Below are 14,051 nucleotides of genomic sequence, written 5' to 3'. Positions count from 1 at the left end.
TGAGTTTCCAGAGGCCTAGTAATCTCCACGTGGGAGTCGGAGCTGGCCTGTAGCTCTGAGGTAGCGGGTGTCAGGGGCTGTGAAAGCGCCTCACTGAGAACCGGCGACTGGCCTAGAAGAGGCTTCATCATCAGTTTTGGACCTCGGATGCCTGTTCTTATCTTTGCGTTTTTTGTGTATTCCGGTCATTGGTTGTTCTGACGGCATGGTATAATTGAACCTTCGGCCAAAATAATGGCGAGCAAAATCAAACCGACATTTAATAGTACTCTTGTTAAATCTAGTACAAAACCGACAACTAGTGACGTCGTAGTCTGGGCCTAGGCATGGAATACAGTAGGAATGAAAATCTTTATGAGGTATTTGCTTCCCACAAGAAATGCAATTATTAACTTTTACTGACATCGGTTTGAGGCAAGAAAAAGTTTCCCCAATGGGGTACTTAGCTTTATAGAAGACTTTGGTTCTGAAATTCGAATTCGAAAATCTCAGGAGTCGGCTAACCGGCACTTGAAAACTGCTTTTGCTTCGGGCACCGCACGGCAAGAAAGACTGGAGAAAATGGCGTTGGCTGCATCTTATATACCCCTGGCGCACTGACGTCAGGGAAGAAGCGACAGCAACCAACGCCGGACCAAGACTTTGGAACTCTGGCCGACTGTGGGACCGCCTGACGGCAGGATAACCCAAGTGTAATGACTGCAGCAGTGAAACACGATGAACATCTTGCCGCACTTTGTGTTGTAAGGTGTTGCAAAAAGCAGCAACAAGGTTGGCCCCAGAGGCTGAGGATTTCTCTAGCCACTACAGGATTCAGAGACCACTCATAAGGCATTAGAATACTCCTACTCAGCTTGTCTGCTAGTATTTTAGATTCCACTGGAATGTGCATTGCATTCGGAAAGCACTGGGAAGACATTGCCCATTGCCCTCATAGTCTCTCGGCACAAAGGGTAAAATCAGGTTCCACCTTGTTTGTTGGTATACCAGACCACAGCCATACGATCGGTCGGGGTCAATATCACACCTATGGGGAGGCAATCATGAAATCCCTGCAATGTCAAAAGGACTGCAGGCATCTCTGAAACACTGATGTGCAAATTGGCCTGTAACTGAGACCAGACACCCTAGACCATCCTTTACTCACAGTGCTCCTCCATATGAGGAGGGAAGCATCCATGGTCAGCATGGCTGAGGGAGGGGGAGGGGCAAAGAAGCAACTTGACAATACAGTGTCAGATGTTGTTCACCGGGAGATGTAGTGGCAACAAACCTTTGTCAGTCTTATGTGAAACTACATAGGATGAGCTGTCAGAGACCACTGTACTGAAAAAAGTCCACTAGAAAAACTTCATGCAGAACTTGGCCAAGGGAACTAATAAAATGGCAGCCACTATCAACCCTAGGACATGAAGAATAAGAGAAGCAGGTGGTCTCTGAGCAAGAAGTGTATGTGTGCATGTGTGTGTGCGTCTGTGTGTGTATTCATAATGAGGGAGAGATCCTGAGAGTCCCATTCTTGACCACAACAAAAAAAAAAAAAAAAAAGAAAATGCTGGATGCTTGCTATTAAGTAGATCCCATCTATAGACAGCATCTTATTTTCAGTTATTTTTTTATTTACTTGACTCAGGTTAACATATGACAATGAAAAAACTGAAAGTGCTTTCTTGCCACAACTCTTTTCTCAAGGCCATGATTAAAAGACAGCAGTTAATTCTGCTTCCCATAACAGCAAAAGTGTTGGCAAAGCAACTGGATTAAACATTCTACCAGTCATTTACCTATTGGTTTAAGTGATTTAATAATTAAATGGCAAACTCATATTGGTGTGTGTGTGTGAGTGTGTGTTGAATGTGTGTGTGTGTGTGTGTGTGTGTGTGTGTTGAATGTGTGAGTGTGTGTGTGTTGAATGTGTGTGTGTGTGTGTGTGTGTGTGTGTGTGTGTGTGTGTGTGTGTGTGTGTGTAAGTAAAGCCCAACCAAACACAGTACCTGTTTCAATTTTTCTTTATTTGCATGATCAGGTTAATTTAATTAATTAAAAAAAATTCAAGTGCTTTCTTGTCAAAAATGTTTCTCATTACTACAGTTAAAACACAGTAGGTAATAGTGCTTTTGCTTCCTGTAACAGTGCAAAGGTTGGCAAGGCAATCACTTAAAACATTCTATCAGTCACTTCCGTAATTACTTAAGTGGTTTACTGATTTACTGGCCAAGTTATAGTGGTTGTCTAGCACAGCTAAAACAAGTACATATTCTATCATCTTAATGTATACATATATGTATATATACATACACATAACAGAAACATATACATATACACAATATGTGGATAGAGTTCCAAGTAACTTCAGAAAAAACAGTGAGCTAATTAGAAATGACAGTACAGCTCGTAACACCAACAATGAATCTTAGGTTTCTTTTTGATTATAGAGTAATACTTTATGTATAGTTACTATCACTATCTTATTTATTTTGACATTGTAAAACGTATTTTAAATTGTTGTCTGCCTGATAATGTTGGTATTGTATAACTTAAAACATTTTGTTTGTACTGCATATACTGGAGCTTTCTCCCCAGGCCTCTGCTGAAAAGCAGTTTTTGTGCCCAGCTGGACTTCCCCGGTCAACCAATGTAAAATAAAATAATTAAATGAATGAATAAATAAATGTCAGAACTGGTCAGTAGCCAGTATAATCTAATTCAGAAGAATTGGGTGTCTACATTGTAACTGTTAAGTAGAGTGCAGGCTAGCCTTAAGAACCTCATTTTCAAATGCATGCCCAAAAGAAGCAAGACAGTCATGCAATACAGTTTCATCATTCTTGTTGTGTATAGGGGGATACCCAGAATAAATGACCAGAGCATTGCCCTACCTTACAAGTTAATGTAGCATGGACATGGGGGAAGTTCCACCAGGTCTTTGTTTCCAGAAAGGGCTCAAACTTTAACAGAACACATTAAGTGCAATTTGCCTACCACATATAGAAGCAAATAAGAGCTTTGAAAAAAAAATAAAAATAAAAAGCATTTTTAGGCATTTCTAATGATGTACTTAAGAAACAGGTACATTACTGTAAAATGTCTAGTCATGTTCTCATCAACATCATTTCAATTCACATAAATATAACTTAGCATTAGCTATGGAAGCCAAACATGATGATTACCACTGTCCCCAGGCTACAAGTGGAATCTCTTGTCTTTATGGCAATCTCTTTGCATAGCTCTAGCTAGACAAGATTACTCATGTCTGGCACTGCTCTGCTGTTATTTTTTTTAGAAAACTGCTAAACTTTATAGACCTGGATATATGTATATACAAGTTTATCAGTAAAACTAAACTTTCTCCTAAACAGCTCAACCCTGCTTAAGACAGTGACAGGTATTTTCCTGGGTCAGCTAGAGAAGTGTTTGCAGACATCTTCCAACTCATCCCTGTGTTCAAAAACCGCTGTAATAAACTGTGCAAGTACCCGGTCCATGTAGTTCCTGTGTCGTGGAAACATGCCCTCTAAGAAACCAATGTGGCCACCATGTGACGTCACAAGTAAGGCAATGTTAGGATGGCTCCGCACAGTGTCAACTGGTATTGCTTTAGAAAGAAGAAAGGCAAAGGTTACAAAAAAGTTTTTAGTAAATATGTCCATAAGGAAGATTCCTATTAGGAAATATGTATATTTATGCTGCATCTGTTTAAAAAATACATCTGAAAAAAAAATGACAAGTGTTCCATTTTCTGCCATGCTTTCTGGCCAGTACTCTTACCTGAAACATTCTGCAAATAATTCTTATCAGAAGTGCATTCTACGATTTATTGAACTCATGCACTGATTTTACAAATGTTCATGCATGCAAACTTAAAACTACCCAACAGAATGGATTACTTTAAAATTAGAGATAATGTTACAATTTGAAAATGACAGTTCAGAAACCACTGCACACAAAATGATTTTGACAGGAATGTTCATATACCTCTCACAGCATTCTGTAAAATTGGAACAGCTGAGATGCTGCTGTTTTATAATGAGAAAACTTTTCAGACATTAGCTAATGGGGTAAGCCTCCATGTAAGACTGCACGTCATACATATTATTTTTTCTTTTGTAGTCTGGTAGTCTGTATCCTTATTTATAACCTGACTTCACTTGCAAGGTCTTTCTGAGTCCTCTTTCTATTTGCATGGTGTATTTTACTTGCTTTGCCCAAGAAAGTTATGGTGCACAAAGGAAATTAAATGAGTATGAAACAGCAAAATTGATGCTCTTAACTTTAAAGACTGCACCATTGGACATGCTAATCCCATACTGCATAATTTGGATTCAAGCTTGCCCATTCTGAATTCTTTCAGATGGCTTATTTTGTCTCCTATGAAGTCTTCCATTAGTGTGTTACTTAGCTGCATGGTTAATATTTATTTATTTATTTATTGACATTTGTTAACCGGGTTTGTCCAACTGGGCTTGTGGCCCATTTTCAGTGGAGACCCGAGGAGAAAAGCTCCAGTAATACATTTTAAAACAAGTACAATTTTAAACAATATTGATATAATAGCAGTTATAGCAAAACAATTCACATATGTTGGGATACATGCATAAAGTTAAAGTTGCATTAAAAAGAAGCTAAGTAACAATTTTACATTGATATAGTTCAATAGGTCAACAATTAACATTTTTTGTTTGTATAAAATTGTGCAAATGCATAGTAGACACATTGGAGAAAGAAGTGTAATGAGGTACTAAGTATGGTCCTTTTGAGGGTACATAAAGGGAAGGAAGACTAGGTAGGGTCAGGCAAGGGCAGGTTCTGGAATTGAGAAAATAAGCTTTTAGTTCATTTTTAAAGTGTGAGGTGTGGGAGTTTGAACATAAGTCAAGGGGAAGTTTGTTCCAAGCATGGGCAAGGGAGTGTTTGTAGAGTAGTTTGCCTACTGACCTTTTTGGGTGGTAGATATCAAGTAATTGTTGGTTAGAAGTACGGAGGGTCCGGGATGGGATGTAGATGGAGACTAAGGAAGATAGAGATGGACATAAGGAGGGTTTATAAAGAGTAGAGTGTAGCATATGAAATTGATAAGATAGCAGAAACTGGGGAAGTTCAAGCCATTGAAGAGAGTTTAAAGAAATGCAGTGGTGTGAGTTGTATGGGGAGTTAGTAATGAATCTGGCTATTTTATGGTAAGTCTGTTGCAGTTTGTTTAGAGTGGAGGTCTGGATATTGGTATCCTTTGTCTCTGCAGATTTATAGTGCAAAAGAAAATGAAGCATGGGGGGAATTAAACATTCATAATAGCTGAATTTTGGGCATGGAGTACCAGTTTTTATTGTAGCTTCAATGTAAATTTGGCAATGGCCCAGTCTTTTGTAAATAAAATATTCTGATTGGCTAAAATACCAGGTAAGACTTTAATTGCTCCATCATAAGAAAAGGGGCACAAGTAAAGTCTGGTAATGCAACAGATTTTATTTAAACATCTGGTATTAGTGACAGTATGGTAAGAAAGGAAGGACAAATTTAGCTGTCCATTGTGTGATAATAGTCAACAGCAAGGTTTATAAGTCCTACAAGTTTTGGCCATGGTTGGTTTTGTAGAGCCACTCAGGCATTACCCTTCACCTTTTTTAACCATGCCAGTTTTCAATCAAGCTTTTAATGTCCATAGCCATCTGGTGGTTACTGCTATTACAAAACATACCCAAACACTATCCAGAAAGTAAAAGTTGCTGTGTAAAGCCCAAGAGCAACATTCAGCGGGTTTATATAGGACATCAATTAAGAAGTGTAGCTACATTTGAAATCCACCCACTTTTCAATCTTTTTTTTTTTTTACCTCAGCTGTTCTATTACATTAGGCAGTCATGGTCTTCTTAGCTTTCAGCACAGTCCGCAATCTGCAATTCTGATTCTACGTATAGGTAGTGCAGTACAGAGGAAATCAGCAGTAAGGTTTGAAAATACTTTTTGACGCTACAAAGGCTAAAGGCTAAAACTTTGACAAAACCAGATAAAAAACTGAAATGTGGCTTATCAAAAGTAAAGCAGTACCAAAAACAATGCAAGAAGACAACACTTGCTCTTTTCATTTTGGAACTTTCGGTTTCTGTCGTTGTTAGTTTAACCAACTTACCCAGAAACATTCAGAAAGCTATCTCTGAGTGGAGCCCACATGAATAATTAGGTAGTCTGATGTTTGCAGGTAAGTCAGAAAACACTTTAGTGAAGCCATCCCTCATTCCACATACTATTCCCTAGGAACCTGATGTTTTCATGACATCGAAGGAGGGGTGGCACTCTGAGTGAATTAGCATTGGCCCTCCCTTCCGTCTTTCTTCATTGTGAAGTCAGTACTAAGTTATGTTTTCTGCAAGCACATTCTGTATACCCTGTAGCTAGGTGATTACGTTTAATGATAACATATCATATTTACAATTTTTTTCTTTTCACATTTCTGACAATTAAAAAAATATATTATTAGATATAATCTTTGAGACTAAGTTGAGTTCATAGTTGGATCTGTAAGATTTGATAAGTAAAGTGATTAGTTTTATGCTCAATTTATTTTAGACTTTGTTTCATGAACAGGATTATTTTAAATACTCAGAAAAGCCTCATTTTTATTTCTGTGTACATCTTACCTCAGTGTGTGATTGCACAGTTTTTTGCCGATTTACCTATTCATTGTGTCAGGTTTACATATTCAGGGTCTCAGGGGAGACAGAGCATATTCCTACATTTAGAAGTGGGAGGGCTGAAAAACTAATCCTGGGTGTGGTGCCAAGCTGTCACAGGACACATTACATACATAAACCTGCAATAATCTCAAGGGCTTCATGTGTGGGGGACAGAGCACTCAATGAATATTCATACAGGCACAGGGAAGGCATATGGACCCAGCAAAGAAGGCATCTGGGACAAAACAGGAGAAACAAGTCCTGTTCACCACTTAGTCACCCTGTGCATTCTTAAAGTTAGATATTGTTTTGAACCAAATACTGTTTTAGGAATATCATGACAAATCTTACTACTGTAAAATTTTACTTTCATGTAAATCCCAGGCTGCACAGCTTGTGCATTCAAACTAGATCCTGTTATTCTCATACCTCTCTCTTTTCTTTGAAAGCTGTAACTTACTTGGTTTACATGAATGTATTTGAGGTAAATAAAATGTCTATTATACTCCAATCTCCCTTCTTCAAATCTATATGAAGAGAACATTTTCTAGTCTGTTTTTGTTTATATGTATTATGGTACAGACCACACAATGTTTTCATTGCCCTACTTTGAACTATGTTTATCATTTCTATGTTCTTTCAAAGAATACATGTCTACATGCAGGAGACAATGATAGCTTTTTGTTGTACTGATAACAAGAAGTTATGTACTCACCATAACGTTCAATGTATGCAGTCCATCTCGCCTTACATTCTTATCCCTGGGTTCGGAGCCGAGGTTCCCATACTCTAGCTCAAAGTCTTCAAATGGCTCGTGGCTAAGAGTTATCCCATCATGCAACAGGCCCATTCCCCTGATCTTGTTTGCTGCAAGCGCACACACACATACTGAGAAGAACAACAACCCCAACCAAAAGGACCACTGACACCTAGAGACTATACCTCCAGGTCCTCAAGGAGGGGGTAGGAGGGGGGGTTAGTAAGAATGTAAGGCGAGATGGACTACATACATCGAACATTATGGTGAGTACATAACTTCAAGATGTTATGTAGTCCAAACTCGCCTTCATTCTTACCCCTGGGACAGTGTTCCTAGCACCTTGACCTTGGGTGGCTCAGTGAAAAATACTCCTGAGCACTGTGGAACCAAAGAAGATCTGCCACTAGAGATCAGATCTAATTTGTAGTGACTAATAAAAGTATGAGGCGAAGCCCATGTTGCTGCAGCACAAATATCATCCATAGAAACCCTAGCCTGAAATGCAGTAGAGGTAGCCACAGATCGTGCAGAATGAGCCTTCACTTTAAAGGGTAATTCTTTGCCATTGGAACCATAAATAAATGAGATGCAATTGGAGATCCAGCAAGACAAGGTTACTTTAGAGACAGGAACCCCAAGTCTAATGTCTGAAAATGAGACAAACAGTTGATCTGATTTCCTGAAATCTTTTGTCCTATGTAAATAGAAATGCAAATGTCTATGAACGTCTAGCTGATGAAACTCTGCCTTGTTAGAAAATTCAGGAAAAAACAGAAGCAACTCAATGGATTGGTTGCTATTGACAACACAAGCAACATTTGGAATAAAAGATGGATTACTTCTTAAGGAGACCCTGTCTTTGTGAAACACCAAATAAGGTGGCTTAATCGATAAAGCTTGGAGCTCAGAGACCTGCCTAGCTGGAGTTATGGCTACCAACAATACTGTTTTCCATGACAAGAATTTTAGGTCACACGTAGCTGTGGGCTCAAAGGGGGCCGAAGTGAGCTTCTGTAAAACAAAACTGAAGTCCCATGGCATTACTGGATCAAATACTCAAGGTCAGAGTAACACTGTCCCTTTGAGAAAGGCCCTACAAAGCCTATGAGCCATAAGGTTGGGCTCATTAGCAACGTGAAAGGTAGAAATCGCTGCCAATTGCACTTTAATGGTTGCTGCAGCTGATCCCTGACTGAACAGTTGAGAAAGAAATTCTAATACTGCCGAAATAGGAGCTGTATAAGGATCAATATGTCTTTCATGGGCCCAAATGGAGAATCTCTTCCACTTACTGGAATAAATCTTCCTGGTAGAAGGCTTGTGGGAAGACGACAGAATGTGGACCACTTCCGGGGAAAAATCATGAAGCCTGACTAGGGATGGAACTGGAGCAGCCAAGCTGTCAACTTGAGGGTCTGGATGGAGGGATGGAACTGTCCTGACATATGAGTCAGCAGATCTGGATCTGGGTCCAGAATCCATGGATAGTTCCATTAGATAGGGTTGAAGGAAGGGAAACCAAATCTGATGAGGCCAGTCTGGGGCAATCAGGATAATTTTGCTTCCCAAGGACTGTGCTTTCTGAATTACCTTTGATATCAGAGGAAATGGTGGAAAGGCATAGAGAAGACCGGAGGGCCAATTGTAAACCAGAGCGTCCCTGGGTGTCTCCCCCTCCAGGGGGATAAGGGTGAAGTAGCTGCTGCATTTGGCATTGAGGGGGCTGATAAATAGATCGCAGCAAGGCTTACGCCATCTGCAGAATATCTTCTCCGCAACATATTTGTTCAGGGACCACTTGTGAGGCATTAGGATAGCTCTGCTCAGCGTGTCGGCAATCACGTTGGACTTCCCTGGTATATGCGTTGGGAAGACACCGTCCACTGCCAAACTCAAAGTGCCTCTCTGCAAAGGGTGTATGATTTGGTTCCTCCCTGCTTGTTCAGATACCACACCACTGACATGTTGTCCGAGTGGATTGCAATTGTCCCTAGAGGAAGAAAGCTCTGAAGTGCTTGTAACACTAATAGCACTGCTCTCATCTCCAGAACATTGATATGCAAATGGGTCTCGTGATCCTGCCACGTGCCTTGGACTGTCCTGCTGAGATAATGCCCTCCCACCCAATCTGGGAGGCATTCGTGGCCACTGTGGCAACTGGAGAAGATGGCACAAAAGGCTTGCCCATGTTGAGATTGCTGGCCTGAAGCCACCAGCGTAGATCCTGCTTGCAGGTGCCCATAATCAGAATAAAATGGGAGAGTGGAAGATACTGTAATGACCACTGGGTGAAAAGCAGTCACTGAAGAACCCTCATGTGTAGTCTGGCAAGGGGAACTAGCATGATCGTGGCAGCCATGGTCCCTAATAACTTGAGGACCACTTTTGCCTTGACGTTCCTCAATGGTAGTAAGGCGTAGACCTGCTGTTGTAGAGCCTGAATTCTCTCTTCTGGTAAGAAGGCCCTCATGAGCACTGTATCTAGTTCAGCGCCGATAAAAGTGACATGCTGCGAGGGCAACAAGGCAGATTTTTCCCAATTTAGGGTAATTCCTAACCTTTGGCACAGTGTAATGGTGGCGTCCCTGGTCTGTAACAGTAGATGCCTGGTGGTGGCAGAAAGGAGCCAGTCATCCAGGTACAGAAACACTTGGAATCCCTGACATCTCAAGTGAGCCATTACCACTGCCATGCATTTGGTGAACACCCTGGGGGCTGTGGTGAGACCAAAGGGCAGGGCGCGAAACTGAAAATGACTGGCTCCCAGCTGGAAGCATAGATGACTTCTCGATGCCCTGTCCATCTTGATATGGTAGTAAGCATCTTTCAGGTCGATGGAGCACATCCACACATCTTTCCCTAACAGAGGGAGTATTAACTGTAAGGTGACCATACAGGACTTGGACTTTTGTACATGTAGGTTCAATCGGCAAAGATCCAAGACGGGTCTCAGGTCCCCTGTTCTTTTTGGCACCAAAAAGAATCTGGAGTAAGTCCCTAATCCTACTTAGTCTGCAGGGACAGGCTGGATGGCTCTCCTTGAAAGCAACTTTTTTATTTCTAAAGCTGCAGAATCCCTTTGACTGGGTGGAATGTCTGGAATTCTCTTGGTTGGCTGGGGAGGAGAAGAAAGGGGAATATGATAACCTCTGGAAATTATCTTTAAAACCCATTCGTCTTGGGTGACGTTTTGCCAGGCTTCTGGGAATAAAGAAATGTGACCCCCAACTGGCTCCAGAGATGCACAGACTCCTTTCAGGAGCGCTGGTAGGGAGAACCACGAAAGGAATCATGGTCCCCCTGGTTACGCGAGCCTCCTCCGCCTCTAGGGTGGCATCTACCTGAATTTCCACCCCCTCCCCTGCCTCTAGAGGGGGAATCACTTTGTGCATCCTGAAAAAACCTCTGCGACTTCCGGAGCCAAATTTTTCCACCCTTCTGGCCCTTGGGGTAAGGTCTAGAAGGCATGGAAAAATGGACTCCCACAGCAGACATGGTTTTTCTTTCCTGCTCGCACGTAGTGAAAGTGTCCTTCACCTTGGTTCTGAACAATGATGAACCATCAAATGGGGCACTGGTGAATGTAGACTTGAAGGCCTCCGTGAAGTTACACAGGCGCATCCAGGAGTGTCTCCTAAGAGTGACTCTGGAACCCGCTGCTTGCTTGCTTCGCCGGCTGCATATGAGATCAGCCTCATGGAGGAGTTGGTAAGGGAATTTAGGGTAGACATCTGTGCAATGACCTTCTGTGCCACGGCATCAGAAATGTTACCCTGTAGAGAATCTCCTAGCTCTTTTAGGAGATCTCTCTGGAGCCTTGTAAAATGCATCAAGTAGTTCAGCGACCACAGAGTAAAGGCCACTGAGGTAAACATATGCTTCCCATACCTGTCCATGGCCCAGGACTCCTTGTTAGGTGGATGGACGGTAGACGAAGTTTCAGCAAGTTCCTTTTTGGTGGCTGCTGCCACCACCATGGCATCTACTGGAATGCCTTTCATCAGATATTCCTTGTCTGTGGGAGCAGACAAAAACTTACTGGGTCTCCTAAGGACCGGTTCCACAGTGTCAGGGGTTTCCCACACCTTTCGACAGACAAGATATAGTAGCTCATCGAAAGGGGGAGACACCCAAGAGGCAAAAGGTTGAAAGCCTTCAGGAACACCGACTCCTCATCAGAAGGGGATTTGGAGGGCCAGCCACCTCTCTGCTTCAAGATCTCCAGGATATCTGAAAAAGAGATATCTTCAGAAGACGACTTGGGGGACCCCTCTGACTCCTTGAGGTCGGTGTCCGACTTTTACACAATCTCTTTCTGGTGGACTCCTCAGGCACAAACTCTGGGGGAACATCAGAAAGTTGGGGACCACTCATGGAGGTATCCTGAGGCCTTGGTTCTCCGCTGTTCATGGATAGAGGGTGATCTGAAACTGAAACCGGTGCCAGAGGGGGCAGAGTGTCAGTGCCGTAGGATGCAGCTGACGACCTGGCCAGCACGCTGCTCATAACCTTGAGGGCTGATCCCCCTAGCTCTGAACGTCGACTAACCATAGAGGTAGCAGCCCTTGGCGTCGAGGAGATGAGGTCCAAAGCAGATGTCAGGTCCAAGTTCACCCGAGCTGAAGCACCGAGAGGAAGGCTCAGAAACGATGAAAATCGATCCGAGCCCCCCCCCCCCTTGGGTCCGACTGGGGAACTGTGGACCATCGACCCCGTGGATGGAACCGACAGGGTCGGAGCGGAAATTGGAACCGAGAGGCCAGGCGAAGCTACTGGAACTGACCTAACGGCACCCGACGGAACCGACAACTCTGGCTCCGAGGGCCGAGAAAGGCTCAGAGGAGGAACAACAAAAGCAGAAGGGGCCATGGTCTCCACAGCTGACTGGGTCGGAGCCGAAATCAATTTGGCCAGCACCGATGACTGAAGCAGTTTCTTGATGACTCTATCAACGTCCTCATTGGAAAGGGACTTTGAGGACCTGGAGATTACAGCTGGAGATCTGGATCTCCCTACAGAGGGAGACTGACATGAAGGAGAACCCGGTCAAACAAATGGAGACTGGTTCCGAACCAAAATATCCGTGACCGGCTCCAAAAGGCTGGGAGCCAATACAGGCTTAGTCAATACACCACCTTCTGTTGTTCAGTCTTTTTGTCCTTTTTAGCTGGAGAGGATATGGTACTGGAAGACTTAGCCAAGTCTTCCTTGAAGGAGTGTTTAAGCAGTCCTTTCAGGATGAGCTTGTTCTTCCTCTCCTGTAGCACGCAGGGACTGAAGGAATGACAAAACAAGCAGGACTCTTGAAGGTGAATAGCCGCCAAGCAGTACATGCACACAGAGTGCCCATCAGTCAAAGACATTTTATTGTTGCATTCAATACACTTTTTAAAGCCCGAAGGCCTGTGTTCTTTAGAATCCTTAGACATTCTGTATAAGGAGTACACACACACACACAGACAAGCTGCAAAACCACATGTACACGCAAAACCTAACGGAACCCCGTGCGGGAAACTAGAGCCTCTAACTAAAATGGCCTAGTAACCGGCGGGAACAAAAACTACAGAGAGGACTAGGTCCTCTAATTTAAATGGGCCTAACCCAGGGAAAATAAAGGCAGGATAACACCACTATCAAACAACAAAGACACCAAAAAGTTGCAAGTAACAGAAGCACAACTCAAAGAGACCACATAGAAAACAATGGGGAGGACTAGGTCCTCTAACTGAAATGGGCCTAGCCCGTAGGAAGAAAAGGAGTGGACGGGATACCAAAAAACGGCCAACAAAAAGGCCACACAATCAGCCTAGAGAGAAACACACACACAGTAGCTATGAAAATAGCCTTTTTAGATCAACAATATCCAAAAATTTTGGAAAAAAAGTATACTTAGCCACAGCCAAAAGTAAGATCATGTCTGAGCATAACGAGCGGTAAACGAGATCTGGGGAAAGGGCCTGTTGCATGATGGGATACTTCTTAGCCACGAGCCAATTGAAGACTTCGAGCTAGAGTATGGCCGAGTTGGAGCCGAGGTTCGGCTCCGAACCCAGGGGTAAGAAAGAAGGCGAGATTGGACTACATATCATCACTTGTTTCTAAAGAACTCAGTATTTCACCGAAGTGCATTGATCATAGTTGTTTACTAGGCTAATGACCACAAGGGCCTTTTTAAGCCTAGCCATGCATCCTAAATCTCTGACAAGTTCTGTTAGCCTTGATAAGTGTAACCAGGGGCTTAGAAGATTACACATTTACAAGCAGGGACCTGGGAAAATGAGCCATTTACAGGCTGTCTGTGTCCATTAGATACATAGGTGCCAAACCAGGAACGAATTTCCTATTCCCCATCCAAATGTCCAAGTTAGACTTGAATTGGATTATTGAGAAACTCTGCTTCACATAGATGTGGAGCTTGTTTAAGAGAAGGGGTAGTCTCTGGTATACATACCTGTCCCTCCAGCGGGTCCTATTTATATCACAGTCAAGGTTTAAGTCTTTAGAATGGATAATTCTGGTGCTGTTTGTTTTGTGGATATGCAGGAAGTCCATCAGGGTGGGGACTGACAATGCCTTTTATGCCTGGTATAGATCTGCCCTCAAGAGCCTGTAGGAGACAG

General features: G+C 42.7%; 1 protein-coding gene across 1 annotated transcript in view; it reads right to left on the bottom strand.

Moving 5' to 3' along the window:
• Nucleotides 1–1,994: 1,994 nt before the first annotated feature.
• The window catches only part of LOC122794159 (protein ABHD1-like), a 565,767-nt gene continuing 553,710 nt past the window's right edge, over nucleotides 1,995–14,051 (bottom strand). Inside the window, exon 9 of the mRNA XM_044062358.1 lies at nucleotides 1,995–3,595. Coding sequence (XP_043918293.1) covers nucleotides 3,399–3,595 — 197 coding nt within the window. The 3' untranslated portion in view covers nucleotides 1,995–3,398. The remainder of the gene's footprint in view (nucleotides 3,596–14,051) is intronic.

This window comes from Protopterus annectens, chromosome 2.part1, assembly GCF_019279795.1.
Source record: "Protopterus annectens isolate FY-2018-M chromosome 2.part1, PAN1.0, whole genome shotgun sequence".
Lineage (NCBI taxonomy): Eukaryota > Metazoa > Chordata > Ceratodontiformes > Protopteridae > Protopterus > Protopterus annectens.
Note: the sequence above shows the minus strand (reverse complement) of the source record. Positions and strands in the feature narration are given on the sequence as shown.